Source organism: Diabrotica virgifera, chromosome 1 (genome assembly GCF_917563875.1).
Source record: "Diabrotica virgifera virgifera chromosome 1, PGI_DIABVI_V3a".
Taxonomy (NCBI): domain Eukaryota; kingdom Metazoa; phylum Arthropoda; class Insecta; order Coleoptera; family Chrysomelidae; genus Diabrotica; species Diabrotica virgifera.
In genome coordinates this window covers 59,445,631-59,466,109 of record NC_065443.1, presented here as the reverse complement: position 1 = coordinate 59,466,109, position 20,479 = coordinate 59,445,631, and the positions used below count along the sequence as shown (strand labels likewise).

Here is a 20,479-nt window from a genome sequence, read left to right as displayed (position 1 = left end):
GTATATAAAAAATAAACCAAAAAAGTGGGGCTATAAAGCGTTTCTCCTATGTGATACCAACGGAATTGTATATAATTTTGAACTGTATACTGGTAGAGAAGAGCATCCACAATATTTACCAAATGTTGGAGTCAGCGGAAATGTGGTTCTTAGATTGGCCACAATAATTCCAAGAAATTCTTACCATAAGATATATTTTGATAACTGGTTTACAAGTATGCAATTGCAAACTGAACTGGACAAGTTGGGTATTCCTTCTGTAGGTACGGTGCGTCCTAACAGATTGAAAGGATGTAATTTCTCTACCGACAAAGATATGAAAAAGAAAGGAAGGGGCAGTTTCGAAGAACTTGTTTACAAGAAAGAAGGTATAACCCTTAGAGCAGTCAAATGGTACGACAACAAGCCAGTGTATTTACTGAGTTCGTTTGTAGGCACGTATCCTACAAGTCAAGTACAAAGATGGGACAAAGCAAAGAAAGAAACCATTCTTGTGGAATGTCCTAATATTGTAACGTTTTACAATAAATGTATGGGCGGAGTGGACTTAATGGACTCGTTGATGGCTTTGTATAGAACTAAGATTCGTTCTAAAAAGTGGTACCTCCGCATTGTGTTCCATATAAGCAGTTGTGAATGCTTGGTTACTTTATAGAAGAGACACCCAGTTACTTGGTGTAAGAAAAAACGATGAACTAAGTCTTTTAGATTTCAAAGCATCTATTGCCGCTTGTCTTTGTCAAGAGGGTAAAGAGAGGCTCAAGAAGAGAGGAAGGCCCAGTATATCTATAATAGAACAAGAAATAGAGCAGAAAAGGAAAAGAGGACTTATCGCTACTCTACCGGAGAAAAGCATACGGAAAGATGGAATAGACCATTGGCCTAAATTTGCAGAAAAGCGTGGTCGTTGCAAGAAACCGGGATGTCTAGGCGTGCCAAAAGTGTTATGTGAAAAATGTAATGTAAATTTGTGCTTTACGCCTAATTCTAATTGCTTTGTGGACTTTCATAAAAATTAACTTTTTTTCCCATTGTAACCTGAGAGTCACAAAACCCTTTTTAAACAAAGGAACTAAAGAATTAAAAAAAAATTTCAAAAATGTTTTAATTTGATCCTATCCTTGAAGTATATAACACCAGAAATTTTTTTTTGCAGTTAAAAAAAAATTGGGCAGTACAGATCCTTTAAAATCAGATTATATAATGTAACCCCAACTGTTTAATATCAATTTAAGGGTTTTTACCCGTACATTTTGGTGGCTTAAAGCATGCACACCTGTGATAACACTGATGATGGAATATTGATTCCGAAAACGTTTTGTTGCGATACAGCCCTTTTTAGGCATTTTAGATATACCTTTTACAAGATAAGGTTTTTATTTTTTGTGATTTATGGTATACAGCCAGTACAGGAATTTTTTCCTTATGATATTTTTGGAATTTAAAATTATTTTAAGACGGAAAATTTTTTTGTCATTATTTTTTAAACCACAGAAATGTCTGGCAATTATAATTCATATTTCTAATAATGTTTAAAAAGTAATGACAAAAAAATTTTTCGTCTTAAAATAATTTTAAATTCGATTAATTTACCAGTACAGGTGTGCTGCGCAGTAATGAACGCAACCTGTATCAGTAGCCAGATGGCCGGTACAGTGTTCGAGGAAACATAGGGAGTAATATATTACAGAACCAGTTGTCTTAAAATACATACTTGTTGTTCCGACGTTGCTAGCTCTTTGTCCATATTGTCGTGTACTCATTTCTAATTAGCTTCTATCTACGTCAGGATTGTTTGGAAGATTATGTTAAACGAAAAGCATTAGCTACTATAGCATTAGTTATGTAGATTGGGTGATTAATATAGAATGGCTAGTGTTTTACCTGCAGTTCTATCGCGAAAAAATAAATTATTGCAATGTTTTTAAAAGTAACTGGCTCACCAATATTTAGTTAAAGTAAATAAACAATTCAGTACTGTTGATGTAAAGCAGTTATGTTATTTTTTCCAAAAACAATGGACATATAAAAATAAAAATTTATTTTTCAAAAATGCTATCAATCCACTTTTATATAAGATTATAGTCACTTAGAATGGAGTTATTTTTATGCACATAGAGCAAAAACGGCACTGCATCTTTTTGTACAGAGGGTGGGGTACGTCCTGGAAACCAAAGAGATGATGCTGATGCTAAGTACAGTGCATGTATATGGAGTACGATATGGAGTATAGAGGAAACATCTTAGTACAGAAATTTTCGTTATTTCTTGTATGAGACCAAGGTCGGACCTCAGTTTGATACCATGTAAATCTATTTTTTTCGTAATATATTTTTTTATCTTTTAAATTTTCTTCGTCAACATTTTGAACTAACTTGTTATCATAAGTTTCTTCAATATTTTTGTCCATACAGATATTTTTTTCCATGAACTATCCATAGCTCATTTAGTACTTAGTAGCACAAACTGATAGACGATATATGTAGATATGAGACAGATGTCTCATAAGCTATCAGCACTTTATTTTATCCTGTATTTCAGGTACAACTTCTCGTGCTGAGTCAAAATTCAATGGAAGGATAACTGACAAGTAGGATTAGAATTAAGAGGCGTGGCTATTTTGTCGGTTAAGGAGAATCGACAAAATAAGAAATTAGCTGTATTCGCGGAGCATTCCTCGAACATATTCAGAATATAAAATCCTTTATAAAAGGTATATTTGTTAAATCCCTATACAGGGCTACATCAAAGATATAACTAGTTTTCGATCGGTTGACCGATCATCATCAGTGATCTTAGAATCTACATGCTAACCACCAAAGTAAAAATATTTGGGTATAAACCCTTTATAATTGATCCGTCATAGGAACATATTATGAAGAAGATGTGATTTATAACATGGATGTATAAAATATCCAATGTTATACGCCCGAGGTACCAATGAGCTCAATCTGACAAGTTCACATCATGGCTGTATGGAAGCAAGTCAATGCGCTCATTGAGCTCATTGGTACCTCGGGCGTATAACATTGGATATTTTATACATACATGTTATAAATCACATCTTCTTCATATGTTCCTATGACGGATCAATTATAAAGGGTTTATACCCAAATATTTTTACTTTGGTGGTTAGCATGTAGATTCTAAGATTACACTGATGATGATCGGTCAACCGATCGAAAACTAGTTATGTCTTTGATGTAGCCCTGTATAGGGATTTTAACAAATATACCTTTTATAAAGGATTTTATGTTTTTGTAATGGTATAGAGCCAACTACAGGAAAATTTTTTCCTCGTGGATATTCAGAATAAGTTCGGAATGAGTTTTCAAGGCGCAGGCGTCAACGTAAACTTATCCTGGACATGTTCAGGATTTTATTCACCGCGAACACTTTTCTGATTAGGAATGTAATGATGGTTTGCATACAACAAGGTTAGACAAGGAAGCCATTCGTTATTTTAAAATCGAATTCAACAAATAATACCAATGTAACAAATTTGTATGTCAACAACAGAAATAACAGGCAAGGGATTAGCCTTTCTTAGAAAATTAGAAATTTGATTAGCGTCTTTTATTTCGACAATATAATTTTGTGTTTTCACACCGAAATTCCGATTAAATAGAAAGTAGAAACATTGTTAGGGGCAGATAGGTATTTCCAGATAAAAATTACCGTTAATTTGGAGGGGACTGAAAATTAGTTGAAGGAAGGAATAATTTAGTGACGCAATAATTTCCAATTATGATATTGAACTTATAGGTTGTGGTTTATTACACCAAAAGCTAATAAAATGTAACATGACACAAGAAATAGTTTCAGAATAAGTTTGATGTGTTGTTTATGTTTCATTATAACACGAGACTAACTTAACTCATAAAATAAAGTGAAAAATAAACCACAAGAATATTTATAAACAAGCTCATCCACATGGAAGACATTTACTGCAAACAGTTTTTAATAACAAAATAGTAAAGTTGTTTACATAGTAAACATATTTACTATTTTGTTATTAAAAGCTCATTTAGATGGAAGATATTGACAAAAACAACTAAAAAAGTTTTAGGTAATATAAAAAATGTTAAAATTTGTTTGAGGAATATTTAAATTTAAAAGCCAGAATCTGTGAGTTGTTTAACCTTCGGTTGACCAAGGGGGTAAATTTTGACCCCAATGTATGTTTTATTCAATAAATTCAGAAATATGTTAAACTCATTTTTTTATTTGACTTTAATATCATTCTAGATACCCTCATATTTTGTAATAAAAAAATCCCTATATTTTACGAAAAAAAAATATTTTCTGAATTTGGGGTCAAAGACGAACTCCCTTGGCCTTCCATGTTCCAATTTTATATTGGGCCTATTGAATAAAAAGAATTATTTGCTTTTACTTACAAGTATTTAAGTATTTACTTAATACTAATTGAATAAAATCATTTCTTTAATGCTTTATTCAATTACTATTAAGTAAATACTTAAATACGAGGAAGTAAAAGCAAATACTTCTTTTTATTCAATAGATCCATTAAGTAAATACCGTCTATTACGTGGAATTGTTTGTAAGAAATATTCCAATCTTGAAGAAAATTGTTTGTTAAATGGTGGCGACGTAAATAATTAGTGTATATTTTAAAATTTCTTTAGTTCTATGTTCAGAATGATGATTCCTGTTTTTGTTCAGTTGTACTTAATAGTTATTTATGATATAAGTGTTAAAAGTACACGTTTAAGGCACGCATGTGTAAGTTTGCAGAATGAGCAATAGCGAATTCTGCAATTCACATGAGTGCCTTAAAAATGTACTTTTTAACACGCATATCATGTTGCCCCCACCAACTTAATTGTTTATTTTCTACAAACTCCAACACAGACGGAATTTCTAATTCTGCTCTGACATCTACATTTCGTATTATATCTCTCCTAGTTATCCCCTTGACCTTACGTAAATATTTCATATCCATCGCTTGTATTCTGCTTTTTTCTCTGTCATTAAGGACCCATGATTCAGACCCATAAGTTAGAATTGGTCTGAATATAACTTTTTATACATTCATTTTTGTGGCTTTTGATACTTCTCTTTTACTTATAAAACCTTTATTTAATGCATGGTATGTCCGAGCCGCCTTCTCTATTCTGTCATTTATTTCAACATTATGTTTGCCTGTTTCTTGTATAATTACTCCCAAATAGCGATACACTTGCTCCAGTTCTTCATCTTGTAATTTAATTTTTAGATTTTGTTGTTCATGTGATACTGCCATTACTTTGGTTTTACTTTTATTTATCTGCATCCCATTTTCTGCTAGTATGTCGTTCCATATTGTAAGGTTTTCTTGCAAAACTCTTTCACTTTCTGCTGTAATGACAATATCGTCTGCAAATGCACATTCCGTGATTTCTATTCTCTGAAGATTTTTAAATCCTACATACAGCTTTCTTTTTATTGTATTGTTACACTGTTTCAGGATATTATCTTTAAAGATAATGAATAGTAAAGGGCTCATAGGGCTCATCACACCACCTTGCCTCAGACCTTCAGCGGTTTTGAAACTAGTTGACTTTGAATTTTGGCTTATGACACAATTAATATTATTTTGATATAGGCTTTGTGTAATCCTTATTAATTTTTCATGGACGTTTTTTAGGTGCAACGTTTCCCAAATCTTTGCTCGTGGCACTTTATCAAATGCTTTTTCCAGGTCTATGAACGCAAAGCACATCTTTTGTTTTTTCTGATACGGCAGCGCGAACACTACTAATATTAAATTAGGCTACTATTGGAGAGAAAATTAAATATCCTTTAAACGATATACCGCTTATCCTCCTTGTTATTTAAAATTGTTAGGTTAACATTTCACCTTGCTAGGAAAGAAGTCTCCCCCTTAAAAACAAAATTGACCTATCTTTCTGTTTTCAGATCATTTACAGGAATGAAGATATTAACGGTGGGAAGTGTTCAAATTTTCATCATTGATTCAAAATCTTTTACGAATAGGAGAATATTTTTTGTGTCTCTATTTATATTTTTGTTTAAAAATAGAACTGAAATATACAAAACAGCCAGTATCTTATCCAGTATACACATTAATATCAAGTACCTTTAATTAAAACAGTTAGACATAAGACCGCTATTCTACAGGAATCTACAGGAAGATATCTATTCTGTATGAATTAGCCCGTACAGAAAAAAAAATGTAAATATAATAACAAGAAAAACTTACCTGACTCTTCTGTTGTACAATCGTTATTAATTGAAACTGCTTCACTGGAATGATTATTTGATAAAACCATATTTTCAGTAGATTCAGTATTTTTCACCTCTACTTTTCCACTAGTTGAGGCTTGGTCAATGGCAGCCAAGAGTAATTGTTGTAGATCATTTTTGGCTTTCCTCTTTTTCCTCCTTTTCTCTTTTGGTATAGCTCCACTAGACGGTAATACAACTCTGTTTGTAATATTTAACTCCGAGCCTGGGTTGCGAGAATTATTTGCGAGATTTAAAGTTGGTACTTCTGTTTTTTGAGTATTATTATTTATTAAGTGTTCTCTGAAACTCTTTCTGGAAGTTTCTGAAAGAACTGGGAAATCTTTGTCGTAGCTGTCCTTTGACCATAGTGAATTTAATGGTGGTGTGTAAGACCGTGAATCATAACTGTTGAAATTGTTCTGTATATTTGCCGGGGCATAATAACTGTTTGGGATGCATAAGTCCGGTAATAAATATCCGCTGTAAGTACTATCTAGAACTGGCAATAAAGTTCCAACGTTCTGATCACATCCAAAGCTATAAAAATTGCTTGCCGATTCTACAGTATTATGTACCTGGAGTACTGAAGGCACACAATTGAACTCTTTTACTTCTGGAATTAACAACTCTTCTACTTTTCTATATAACAGACAAAAAATCTGATCATTGGGTAGAATTGTTAGATGTGCCATCATCTGTTTAAAATGAAGCTTCACTTCTCTCTTTAATGAAACTGGATCAACTTCATATCTGCACAAATGATTTATTGCTTTTTTAATGTCTATTTCAAAAAGAAGTGCCACACTCACTGCCCTTACTACATCTTTTACAGTAAGCTTAGAAGGTAAATCACTTAGATGTAAGGTTGTTTTGCCTACAATTTGGTAATAATGGTTCTCTATTAATCTTCTATGTCCTTCACTAACTGCTGACAAAATCCTATTCTTGTGACACACAAATTGATTTTTTGATCGAATAATAATGTAAATTTGAGCTGCAATTTTTGACAAATTTAAACTCGCCATAAGAAAATTTAAATCTGAAAGGCGTTTTTTTACAGATATTCTTATTTTAATTTTGTCGATTTGACTCACTTCAGTATTTTTTTGTGTATTTTCAACATTACTGTGAAGTAACGCAGAGGACTGAACATTTCTCTGAATTATCAAATCTTCCAATTTTGTGTATAACTTAAAAAATATTGGATTTTCAGGTGGGACCTGTAAAAGTGCCATCATCTCTCGGAAATGTTTTCTTACTTCAATTTCAAGCAAAGGTGGTTCGATATCAATTTGCAAAATATCGCTTTTCAAAGGATGGATAAATGACTTGCTTACATTTATTCCAAAAAGAAGTGCTACAGTTATTGCTCTGACCAACTCTCTTATTCTCGTATAAACTGAATTATCTGGACTGGGTTTTGCACGAAGAAAACTTCTTTCAAGGTCCATTTGAATTTTCTCACTAATTAATGGATCATCCTGCTTTTGAGATGTACTAGTAGATGACCATCGAGTATGTTCTTTAATGCCCAAATAAATTTCAACAGCTTCGCTTGAAAGTTGTAGAACAATATCTAGAAATTGAATATTACCAAATAAAGATTCTGAAACTTGATTATTGATATCCTGTTTAGTAATAGAATTAACATCTTTTTCAATTTGATTCTGCGCCATATCAATAGGACTAACAGTCCTACTCAGACGTCCATTTAGACATGGTTGATGAACTTCCTTGTATCTTTGAAGTAGTAACCTTTCCAGTTTTTCGTGAAATTCAAAAAAAAGTACATTATTGGGGGGTATCATAATTTGTGCCATCATATTTCTAAAATGTAGTTTAAGGTCATGCTCCAACATGGATATGTTAGTTGTTATTTGAAACATATTATCAATGGTCGATTCTTGTACATCTATATTAAAAAGAAATGCCACTACCAAGGCTCTCACTAGATCTTTAATAGAAACAGGAAGTGGAAAAGTAGTATTTACACGTAGTTTTGTACTTTTGAATTTCTCCTCAAATTCTTGCATTTTTTTCTTACTAGTTGTTGGAAATTGATTATACGTTTTAATTATATCGTATATGTGAAAAGATTTTTCTGAAAGTTGCACACTACCTTGCTGATTTAAATTGATTGCATATCTGTTCGTATTTTTAGTACTCTTAGTATTATTTTTGTTCTCGACTATTTTCTTACCCATTTTATATTCATTGTTTGTAACATTTTGATGTACAGCGCCTGTGTTTTGAGGTATATTTTGCCAAGGATTGGCAGCAACAGCATTTTCCTCTTCCCATTGGTTCGTTTGTGTTATAGTATACACATGACATTTTGATATATCTATGGGAGGAGGCTCATATTCTTTATAATCTTCGGTGTCCATTCCCTCATCAGAATCACTATCAGAAAATGCCATCCCTTTTAGTCCATGTATTTTGAAGGCCTCTTTGCTGTGGAGGTCCTAAAATGAAGATAAAAATTGACATGACCATGATAAAAATAGAGGGTGTTTTTACGGCAATATGAAATATTTTTGTAGACGATTCATCGTTTAATTTTAAGACTAAAAATTCCTACAAACACGAATAATCAGCTTTGTCCTTATAGATATACACGGTGTCAAAAGTTTAAAATTGAAATTAAAAATTATAGATCACAAACGCTTATGTTTTTTACATTTGGTCAATAATAGACTCTATAGCAATGATTTGACATCAACTGACTTTTAAAAATATTAACCAGTGACACACTATCACTGAATTATCTAAATTATAGTTATTAAGGTACCAAGGGTATTATAAAGATAATAACGCTTGAGGCAATGGTGTATACAGGGTGAGGCAAATAAAGGGCCTATTAGAAATATCTCGAGAACTAAAGGCAACAGAATCATGAAAATTGGAATAAAGGGGTTTTGAAGGATGATCTATTAAATGAAAATATTTTCATCTCTTTGCAACTTCCGGTTATACCGGAAGTTGCTTATAACTTCGTTTTTTTATATGGGACACCCTGTATATTTTTACATTTTTGGATTCTCTTCGATGTCTTCTTTCTTAAAATATGAGGTTTTGTAATATTATACAGGGTATTTTAAAAGATAATTAGGTTTTTTTATTAATTTCGTAGCAAAATTAACACCCTGTAGAATTGTAGTAGTTTGACATCTAAAACTCTACTTACGTTCAAATGATTTTTAATATACTCTACTATTGTTAAGAATCATTAGTATAGCTAAATTTTTAATTTTAGTATACAGGGTTGATCGAAACTCGGAATGAGTATTTTCTGAGTTTTCTTAAATGGAATACCCTGTATTTTAGTATTGTAATGAAATGATATTTTATGGTACTTTTTTATTTCTTAAGCATTCCCTATACCTAACTGCTTTAATTTGTGCTTAATTGTTAATCGCACCAACAATCTTAACTAAGTAGGTATTTCGATAGCTAAACCATTATTGGTAATTTTAAGCACCAGTCTGGATTAATACGTATTTATTTCTGAAAAATTATTTGGGATTGAGTATTTTCACGGCCAACCTAATAAAATTTTACGTATTTTTTGTTGCAATTAATGTTTAGCTTGAATCACCAATAACTCACAAATTAAAGCAGTTAGGTATAGGGAATGCTTAAGAAATAAAAAAGTACTATAAAATATTATTTCACTACAATACAAAAATACAGGGTGTTCCATTTAAGAAAACTCAGAAAATACTCATTCCGAGTTTCGACCAACCCTGTATACTAAAATTAAAAATTTAGCTATACTAATGATTCTTAACAATAGTAGAGTATATTAAAAATCATTTGAACGTAAGTAGAGTTTTAGATGTCAAACTACTACAATTCTACAGGGTGTTAATTTTGCTACGAAATTAATAAAAAAACGTAATTATCTTTTAAAATACCCTATATAATATAACAAAACCTTATATTTTAAGAAAGAAGATATCGAAGAGAATCCAAAAATGTAAAAATATACAGGGTGTCCCATTTAAAAAAACGAAGTTATAAGCAAGGTAAGCAACGAAGGTATAGCCGGAAGTTGCAAAGAGATGAAAATATTTTCATTTAATAAATCATCCTTCAAAACTCCTTTATTCCAATTTTCATGATTCTGTTGCCTTTAGTTCTCGAGATATTTCTAATAGGCCAGTTATCTGCCTCACCCTATATACCGAGTGCCTTTGGCCCGAGGGATATACGTTGACCGAAAGTGTTATTATCTATAAAACCCGTGGTGCCTTCAACGTTTAATGTCCGACTAAATTATTCTTTATATGCAAAAAATTTGAATAAATTTTGAATTAATTACTTTTCAAATAAGTACATTGACCAGCAATAGTCGTAACGTAATTATGGGACCGTGCAAGTTCGGCAAAGCGACCCCTATTTCTACGCTCTATACTAAAATTCGCACTTTTAATTATATTGGCCAATTATATTAGTCCTGGTTACTGGATAATTGTCAAGGCCATAGTCCAAAAAAATAATAAGAAGAAAAAATAAGATTCAGGTTATGTTATGAAAACGTCAACAATTGTATGTAGTAAATAAAATTAGTTATTAAAATGCAGTACTGCAAGCAAAATAAAATTAATTAAATTTACCTTTATATAATAATTGCATATCATATCAATATTGTGGAGCAATATATAATTTTTCTGCTTCATTGACAGAAGGTATGAAATATACGTCAATTTGACAATTTCAATTGACAATATGAATTATTTAAGATAGTTGCAATATTTCTCCGCGACTCGCGCAGGGTCGTTTCTCGTTTCCCCTTCCAAGTACTTGCACACCGCGATTGACACTGACGTTAGTAATTTCTTTTTTGGGAAATTCAGTTGTCAGAAGTGACTGGAAATTACTACACAACCAACGCACCTGCTCATCATAGCCAATATTATTAATAGTAAACAGACATAAAAATAACATAAACCTTACGCCAATCAATAATTATTTATTTACACCATTATAATTATTAGTCTAGGTGCCAAATAGAGGTCACCGTGTCCTTTTCAATTCTGATGGACAAACTCAACGGTTTCTTATGGATTTTTGGCTGCTGATTACCAATTTCGAGGGTGGAATTCGATCCGAGTGGTCAAAAAATTGTTATAAACAATTTCATTGTTTATAAATGGTTTATAATGCTCTGGCTTATAAACTAAAAGAGATAAAAAATAATGTTTCAAATAAAATTTGTTCGTTAATAAAAAACGAAAAAAAAAACGTTTACTAAACTTAAATCCAACAATTAGAACTCAAGATATTGTAAAATTAGTGAAAATGCAAATTGCAAAATAAGTATTTTTCTAAGCTTTATCGATCGTAACTCAGCTTCTACGCACGCAAATGAGCCTTAGAAGTTCTAATTTTAAAGTTTAATGAATATGCTTCCACACAAAATTTGATAAATTAATTTGTCTTAAAGTTATATTCGTTTGAAGTTAAAATTTTCTTAAAAAAAATTGTACAATAATTTGTTTATAAGGGTTTCAAGCAGATTATAGTTATAAACATTTATACTTTATTTAACAATAATGATATAAGAACTCAAAAGAAACATTTTGAGCTTAAGAAAATGTTCGTATGTTTATTTTTGGATATCGATATTTTAATAGCGCGCTCTGAGGCCCGAGATTGGCTCACCGCGTAAAGGTTCACGCGCTAACTTCTCGATGCAAATTATAATTTCTATGTATATATACGTTATCTTCAATTTTCATTTTTGAAGATCTTAATAAAATTTTATCATATAATTCTTATAATTAAATCATCATACTGTATCTCGTATCACCTTTAATTATATTTACTTTGTCTTCTATTTTTTGTACTAAATGAAAAAAAAACCATAAATACTAATATGTCAGAAATATAACTAAAAGGTAAGTTGATATTATTTATTAATACTATTTTTACAAACATTATCTTTCATGCATCTGCATCGAGATATACAGAGAATCTCACCTTTTTGACATCTGCATAAGTTCTTAGAGCAATTTGTTACACTCACATGGTGGTACTAAGTCTGTTCTTGTAGGTAGTAAAACTAAAACTTTCTGGGGCTTCAGAGTCTAATTATCTATATGATATCCATATAAAGTGGATCTAGTTTTTTTGCAACATCATCAAGGCACTTCAATTGAGTGTATGCTGCCACAACATAAATGCTCGTTTTATATGCAATGATGATGCTGTAAAAGAAATCGATCCATTTTTATATGGATATCACATATTGGCTTGTTTGCATGCGTAGAAACCGAATTACGATCGATAAAGCGTCGAAAAATACTTATATACTTGACTGAGAGCCGATTTTGCGCCTCATAGCGCGCCATTAAAATATCGATATCTTGACCAAAAATAAACTTACGAACATTTTAAAAAGCTCAAAATGTTCCTTTTGAGTTGTTCTATCATTATTGTTAATTAAATTATTGCTCAAATTTACTTGAAACCCTTATAAACAAATTAATGTACAATTTTGATTGATTAAAATTATTAAAATGAAGATAAAGTAATTTAACAAACTTTTTTTGGTAGCCTATTAACGAAGCTTTAAAATGAGACCTTCTAAGGCTCATTTTCAATCGTAGAAGTTGAGTTACGATCGATAAAGCTTAGAAAAATACTTATTTTGCAATTTGCAATGTGCACTAATTTTACAATATCTTGAGTTCTAACTGTTGGATTTAAGTTTAGTAAACGCATTTTTCTTCGTTTTTTATTAGCGAACAAATTTTATTTGAAAAATTCTTTTTTATCTCTTTTAGTTTATCAGCCAGAGCCTTATAATTATAACAATTTTTTGACCACTCAGATCGAAATCCACCCTCGAAATTCGTAATCAGCAGCCAAAAATCCATAAGAAACCGTTGAGTTTGTCCATCAGAATTGAAAAGGACACGGTGACCCCTCTGGCGCCTAGACTAAATGTATTAATAACAAATGAGAAAATTATTTATTGTACAAAATAAAAATATATTGTAGAAATAAACTCCACAAAATTTTATGAGATTAGTAGTCACTCCCACTATTTCTAATAATTCTTGTTTTTTTAATGAAAGATTAAGTTGATTTTAGCAGTTAATAGTGTGAGGTAGGAATTTTTGTTTCCTATTCCGAATGTGTCAAAGTGAATCTCGGTAGAGCGAATTCAGTATAACCATAGTTTTACTTAGGTAGTTATTTTTCAACTTGACACTACATTTAACTAGTTATTTAAATTTAATACCCTAGGGCGTTATTTTTCAAAATAAAGCCCTAGGCCATTAACTTCGAAATCATGTTTATGTATTATTTATCAAATAATATACCAGTCGGACATTAAGTTAATTTTTGTAAAAAAAAACCTAAACTTTATATACTAGGGCAGTTCGATAAGTACTTAGCCTCTCCGCCAGAATTGCGCCACTATCGCAAATGAAGTGTACTGTCATTTAATGCGTTCTTGTAGATGGCTAGTGGTCGGTGATTCGATTCTTGTTTTTGGAAGGGAAATCACGCAGCGAAATCAAAAAGCGCTCGGATACGGTGTAAGGTGACCTTACACTTGAAGGGCAAAACGATCACAGGGCTCTATTATGCCGAATTATTGTGCCGATTCGACGCCGAATTGAAGAAAAAACGACCCCATTTGGCAAAGAAAAAAGTGCACCGGCTCACACCTCCGCCGCCGTCGGCATGGCCAAATTGCTCGAATTGGGCTACGAATTGTTGCCCCATCCACCGTGTTCTCCAGATTTGGCCCCGTGCAACTACTGTTTGTTTCCAAACTTAAAAAAGACACTCGCTGGGCAGAAATTTAAGTCGAATGAGGAGGTCACTGCCGCTACGGAAGCCTATTTTGCAGACTTCCAAAAGGTATTTTTCAGACGGGTTAAAGAAGTTGGAGCATGGCTGGGTCAAGCGTATCGAGCTAAAAGGAGACTATGTAGAGAAATAAATTGCCGCTTTTTCAAAATTTTTCTTTTTCTTTTGTAGACTAAGTACTTATCGGACTGCCCACGTACATACCTAAAATGAACAATGCCGTTGATATAAGCAACTATAATAAACAAGTTCTTAGAAATAAATTACGATTTCTAGAGCTATTGCCGTATTGTTAATTAGATTTTAAATGATACCAAAGCGGAAATAATTTAAAAAAAACACTAAGAACCACTTAGAGTAAATATTATGGTAAATATATAGATAATATAAATTTTTTGTTTGAAAAGTTTTGGATATCTGCGGAAATATATTTTACTTCTGCCAGAAAACAGAAAACAATGTTTAGTTCACAAATAAACATTGCTTCTTGCTTAAATTAAATGTTCAAACTGCCAAGAGGCAGGTGGCTGGAAGTTTTAACATTGAATTTAAGAGTGTAGGCGCAAATATTTTACGGCTATCCCTACTTTTTCTGTCTTTACACGGCAAATTACGTGTAGTAAAATTCGAAATAAAAGTGAGTATTTAGTATGGATATGTAAACATTACTTGACAATGTCATCATTAACTTTAGAGAGATCTTTTAAATGTTCTTGGATAACTGTTACTTGTACAATTGCTTATTATTAATTCGGTTAATTCATATGATAATTTTTTCACTAACTATGTATTCAGTGATTGTAATAATTTATATACTGTAGGTACAACAAAAACTAATACTCAATGGAAAAAAGAGGAAAAATGATGAATGTAAAATGTAAGTGATTTTTTAATAATATATTGTTACTATGGAACGCTTGCAATTTTGAACATCTTTAACAACAAAATACTTGGATCACAGAATATAATCCTGGGCCCAGAGCACGTAAAATAGAATTATATTTTGCTGACGTCACAAAATAGAATTTCATAATGGGAGAATCGACGGTTGCTAGGCAACGTAACGTCACTGAAATAGAATTCTATTTGGCGTGCTCCCACTACTGGTGTATTCTCTGCTTGGATATTCCATAAATAATAAACAATAAATAAAATTGGAAAGAAATCCTGTGTAAAAGGTATAAAATTTTTTTATTAAAAATCCCTTAAAAGGGCTACATCACAACAAAACGTTTTCGATTTTTATAAAAAATCATCATCAGTGTTCGATAAACTGGATGCTAGCTGAGCCACAAAAGAAAAATATCTGGGTAAAAACCCTTTACATATAATATAGATGCCTTAAGTCATTGAAATGTGATCAACTCAATTTGGATCCCACGTGTTGGGAAACCTGTATACCTTACCTTAGGGCATTATCCTGTTTGCCATGTGACCATCACAGGCCTTTTTATCGAAGTATGCACTTTTAAGGCATCTATATTATATGTAAAGGGTTTTTACCCAGATATTTTTCTTTTGTGGCTCAGCTAGCATCCAGTTTATCGAACACTGATGATGATTTTTTATAAAAATCGAAAACGTTTTGTTGTGATGTAGCCCTTTTAAGGGATTTTTAATAAAAAATTTTTATACCTTTTACAAAGGATTTCTTTCCAATTTTGTGATTGATGGTATACAGCCAACTACAGGAAAACCTTTTCTTTTCCTTGTAAACAATAAATAACTTTTTATTAAGTTCGCGTCTTAAATTAATTATTTATCAAATACACTATCAATATTATTTAATCAACAACTCAAAACATTCCCGACGCCATGTCAAATATTTAAAATTGCCACTGTCTTGTTACCATATTCTATTCGACTCAGTGCGTTGTGTGACAAAGATAGCAAATGTTCGATTTGGAAAATATCACCACGGACATGGTGTCCATTTTTTTCGAATCCTGAAAAAACTAATAAATATTTTTAAACAATGTAAACGCAGAATGAAAGACTAAATTATTATCGAGGGCCAAAGTCCTTAGAATAAATAAAAAGTTTCTTTTGAATGAGATATTTGAAATTAAAAATCACACTACATTTTTTCTTAGTGTTTCACCCCTGCAACTTATTAAAATAAACATTATAAAAGTTCTCATGGACTTTCGGCCCTCGATAATAACGTAATCTTTCATTCTGCGTTTAAATTTTTCAAAAATACTTATTAAGGAAATAGGGTGTAGGTATACAGGGTGTTAGTAAATAAGTATGAAAAATTGTAAGGGCTAATTTTACATGAAAAAGTAATGCCGGTTTGCTCTATAAACATATGTCCGCAAATGCTTAGTTTCCGAGATACCGGGTGTTGAAATTTTTATTTCAAACTGCCAATTTATTTATTGCTCTAAGACCAGTTGAGCTATGAATATGAAATTGGTGAGCTTTGGAAGGTAGTTATTACGCATTTTTAAGATACAATTAAGAATTTTGTATTCATCATTGGCGCGCCTACGGGTAATGGTCTGAATTTTTTTAAAGAAAAAAATAGTACGCCACTGAGATATTTCGAATTAAAAATTATTTTTAAATTCCAAGTCTAATTTATGATAAAAAACCTTTCTTGCCTTTTTTTCATGTGGTACACCATTTTTATGCAGAAAAATAAAACATATTGACGCGTATTTTTTAAACAAACTGGAACATGAAGTAAAAACCACTTCTATGTAAAAGGTATATTTACTAAAAATTTTTAGAATCCCAATGGATTCAATAAAATGAGTTCATCAGAACGTTTTCAAACCTATCGGTCCATCATCAGTGAATTTGAATACTTGCAAAATAGCCCCAGAACCAAACAATGGTTGTGATTATAAATAGATCTACATTATGTTAAAATAAATTTAAAATGGCTAAACGCCGATGTTCAGGGATTAAACCTCTGGGAACATGGTGAAACTCTACCCGAGGACCCAATCAACCATCTTCGGTCAACGATGACTACTAAGTGTAGTCATCGTGTAGTTCACTTAGTAGTCATCGTTGACCGAAGATGGTTGATTGGGTCCTCGGGTAGAGTTTCACCATGTTCCCAGAGGTTTAATCCCTGAACATCGGCGTTTAGCCATTTTAAATTTATTTTAACATAATGTAGATCTATTTATAATCACAACCATTGTTTGGTTCTGGGGCTATTTTGCAAGTATTCAAATTCACTGATGATGGACCGATAGGTTTGAAAACGTTCTGATGAACTCATTTTATTGAATCCATTGGGATTCTAAAAATTTTTAGTAAATATACCTTTTACATAGAAGTGGTTTTTACTTCATGTTCCAGTTTGTTTAACTATAAGGTATACAGCCAACCCAGGGAACTACCCCTTTTTAGTTTTTATTTTTTAATACATTATCAAGAAATATCCAATATAATAATCCTAAACTAGAACAATAACAGAAAATATTACTAATAATATTTTAACTAGGTGCAGAGCTACAACAAATGTTAAAAATGACCTCCTTTAGAGGTTATAGAAGAATTTTATATTCATCATAGGCGCGCGTACGGGTAATGGTCTGAATTTTTTTAAGAGAAAAATAGTACGTCACTGAGATATGTCAAATTAAAAATCATTTTTGAATTGCTGGTTCAATTTACGACAAAAAATCTTTCTTGCCTTTTTTCATGTGCGTCGCTGTTTTTATGTAAAAAAATAAAACATCTTAACGTTTACAAAGTATTTGAACTAAGTTTTTATGCATATGGAAACTACCTCAAATACTTTATATACATACGTTAAGATGTATTACGTACTATTGTTTTCTTCAAAAAATTCAGACTATTACCCGTACGCGCGCCAATGATGAATATAAAATTCTTCTGTTACCTGTAAACTAGATCAGTATAAACATTTTTTGCAGCTTTGCACCTAGTTGAAATCTTATTAGTAATATTTTCTGTTATTGTTCTTGTTTAGTATTATTATGTTGGATAGTTCTTGATGTGTTAAGAAATGAAAAATACGTGCCAAGATTTTTTATTTTTCTGCATAAAAACGGTGCATCATATGAAAAAAGGTAGGAAAGGTTTTTTATAAAAAATTAAACGTGGAATTTAAAAATAATTTTTAATTTGAAATACCTCAATGGCGTACTATTTTTTTTTTCTTTAAAAAAATTTAGACTATTATCCGTATGTGCGCCAATGATGAATCAAAAATTCTTAATTGTATGTCAAAAAATGCGTAATAACTACCTCCTAAAAGTCACCAATTTTATTTTCACAGCTCAACTGGTCTTATAAAATATACAGGTTTGGTATGTTATACAGGGTATTTACAAAGTTATAACCAATTTTATATGAAAATCGTAACAAGTTCAACTCCTTGTATAAATAAAAATAAGCACAACGGCAATGGTTTATTGATGCCATATTTTTTATTTATTGTCAAAATTTTCATAAATGATTGATATTGCTAATTTTCTTTATATTGAATACAGGGTGAGTCAAAACGCAAGTGCATTAGTTTCGGAGTAATTTTAAATGGAACACCCTGTATCACTATCGAAAAGTACCATTACCGTACTTTAATTTTTATATAACATTCCCTATGTCTAAATTTATTAGTTTTCGAGATATTTTCATTTCTCAGAGCAAATTATTAATTACGGGTCTAAATATTTCCAAATTTTAAGTAAGCCATGACTGAATTGACTAAAACTGACAATTTACGGTTACTGATTATCAATCTGGTAATAAATGTAACAATGTAACAAATAAAGAAAGAAATATAATTTATTAGTATTTAATAAATTTTACAAAAAAAAAACACAACCACAACATACAACATTTTTGAAACAATTAAAAACTACTTTTGTAGGTATATGTAACAAATAAAGAAAGAAAAATAATTTATTAGTTATAAATTTTACAAACAAAATACAAACACAAAATGCAACATTTTTTGAAAACAATTAAAAACTACTTTTGTATGTAAATGTAACAATGTAACAAAGAACGAAAAACAATTTATCAGTAAAAAATTTTACAAAAAAAACATAAACAACACAAAATACAAAATTTTTGAAAAAATTAAAAGCTACTTTTAATGAAATATTTTAAATATTTAATTAGGTACAATTAGGTAAATAAGTTGGTCAAAATGACCTCTTTACATTTATGCATGCCTAAAAACGGTCATTGAATGAGTAACTTACTACGAAGCATTTTGTAAATTGACACTTCGAAATACATTTTGTATTCTATTTTTCATCTGATCTCTTGTTGTTGGAGGCATTTTATAACCTTCATTCTTAAAGTAATCCCAAAAAAATCGGTCCAGTTTATTAAATTCTGGTAATATGGGTGGCCACGCTACTGGTCCATGGAAAAATGAAAATATCTCGAAAACTAATAAAGGACAACACTCCTAATGGAAAAGTGGTCTCGTTCAAATTTAATGAAAGTTTTGTCAATAATACTTCTCGATGTGTAGATTAAAAAAGTCCACGGGACCTGGGTCTGAATAACTTCTATTCTTGAGCAACAGCCTTCTGAAGTTATTGGATTCGAGTGCTCGTAAGTGCACTAATTCACGGACAAGTGAACGAAAATATTTATTATTGGACGAAGAGAGACTCATTTTCGTCATGCATACTTGCGTGTTGTATATGAATTAGTGGTCAAAAATAGATGCATGTATTTTAGTCTTCAGAAAACCTCCGAAAATTCCTCAGAAAACTAAAGAAGTGTGATATAAAATGTGGTACTAGAGCGATATAGGAATTATCATGTTTTCATGAATGCTTCATAGTTAAGCAAAACCAGAAAAGCTGCAGTTCCGCCTTATCTTTAGAATATTACTAAACAGTGGGGGATCTAGGGGGGGAATGGGAGAATTCCCACTCCAAAAAAGTTATCAGATATAAGACAAGTAGAGAACATGGACTTAACACAGGTTTAAGTCATCTTCGACTATTTGTACGTTAAGATTTTGCTGATATCGGTTAGATGCATCATATGTTGTGTTAACTAACAACCTATCAGGATACTTAACATTGGGTTGATGTCTTGCAAATCCTAAAAACCATAACACACTGGTTATATGAGCACAAGTACCCACAGTTCTCGCACCAGAAGGACATGTACAATAGTGCCCGCTAATCGGTTCTTCTACAGGCTCATCTTCATCAACCCTGCAGGAAATGAATATTTGGTGTTTTGTAGCTTGCCGAAACCTAAAAAATATTCCAACTCTTATGAATCCCAGTTCATCCATATTCTCATTAATCTGAAACCCTTCGTCAATATCTCCAATTATTTTATCTTGTATGTAAGACGGTGCCAGTTTAATTTGATGTATCTCAATCATAAAGTCTTTTAGGTATGTTAGGTATTCTATGTCAAAAACGGGAAAGTT

At 31.4% G+C, this 20,479-nt stretch overlaps 1 protein-coding gene across 7 annotated transcripts in view; it reads right to left on the bottom strand.

The window, feature by feature from the left end:
- Nucleotides 1-20,479, bottom strand: part of LOC126888322 (uncharacterized) — a 148,346-nt gene that overhangs the window by 119,266 nt on the left and 8,601 nt on the right. For all 7 annotated transcript variants that reach the window (XM_050656486.1, XM_050656477.1, XM_050656465.1 and 4 more), the window contains exon 2: nt 6,227-8,717. In XM_050656486.1, the coding sequence (XP_050512443.1) occupies nt 6,227-8,717 (2,491 nt within the window). The remainder of the gene's footprint in view (nt 1-6,226; nt 8,718-20,479) is intronic.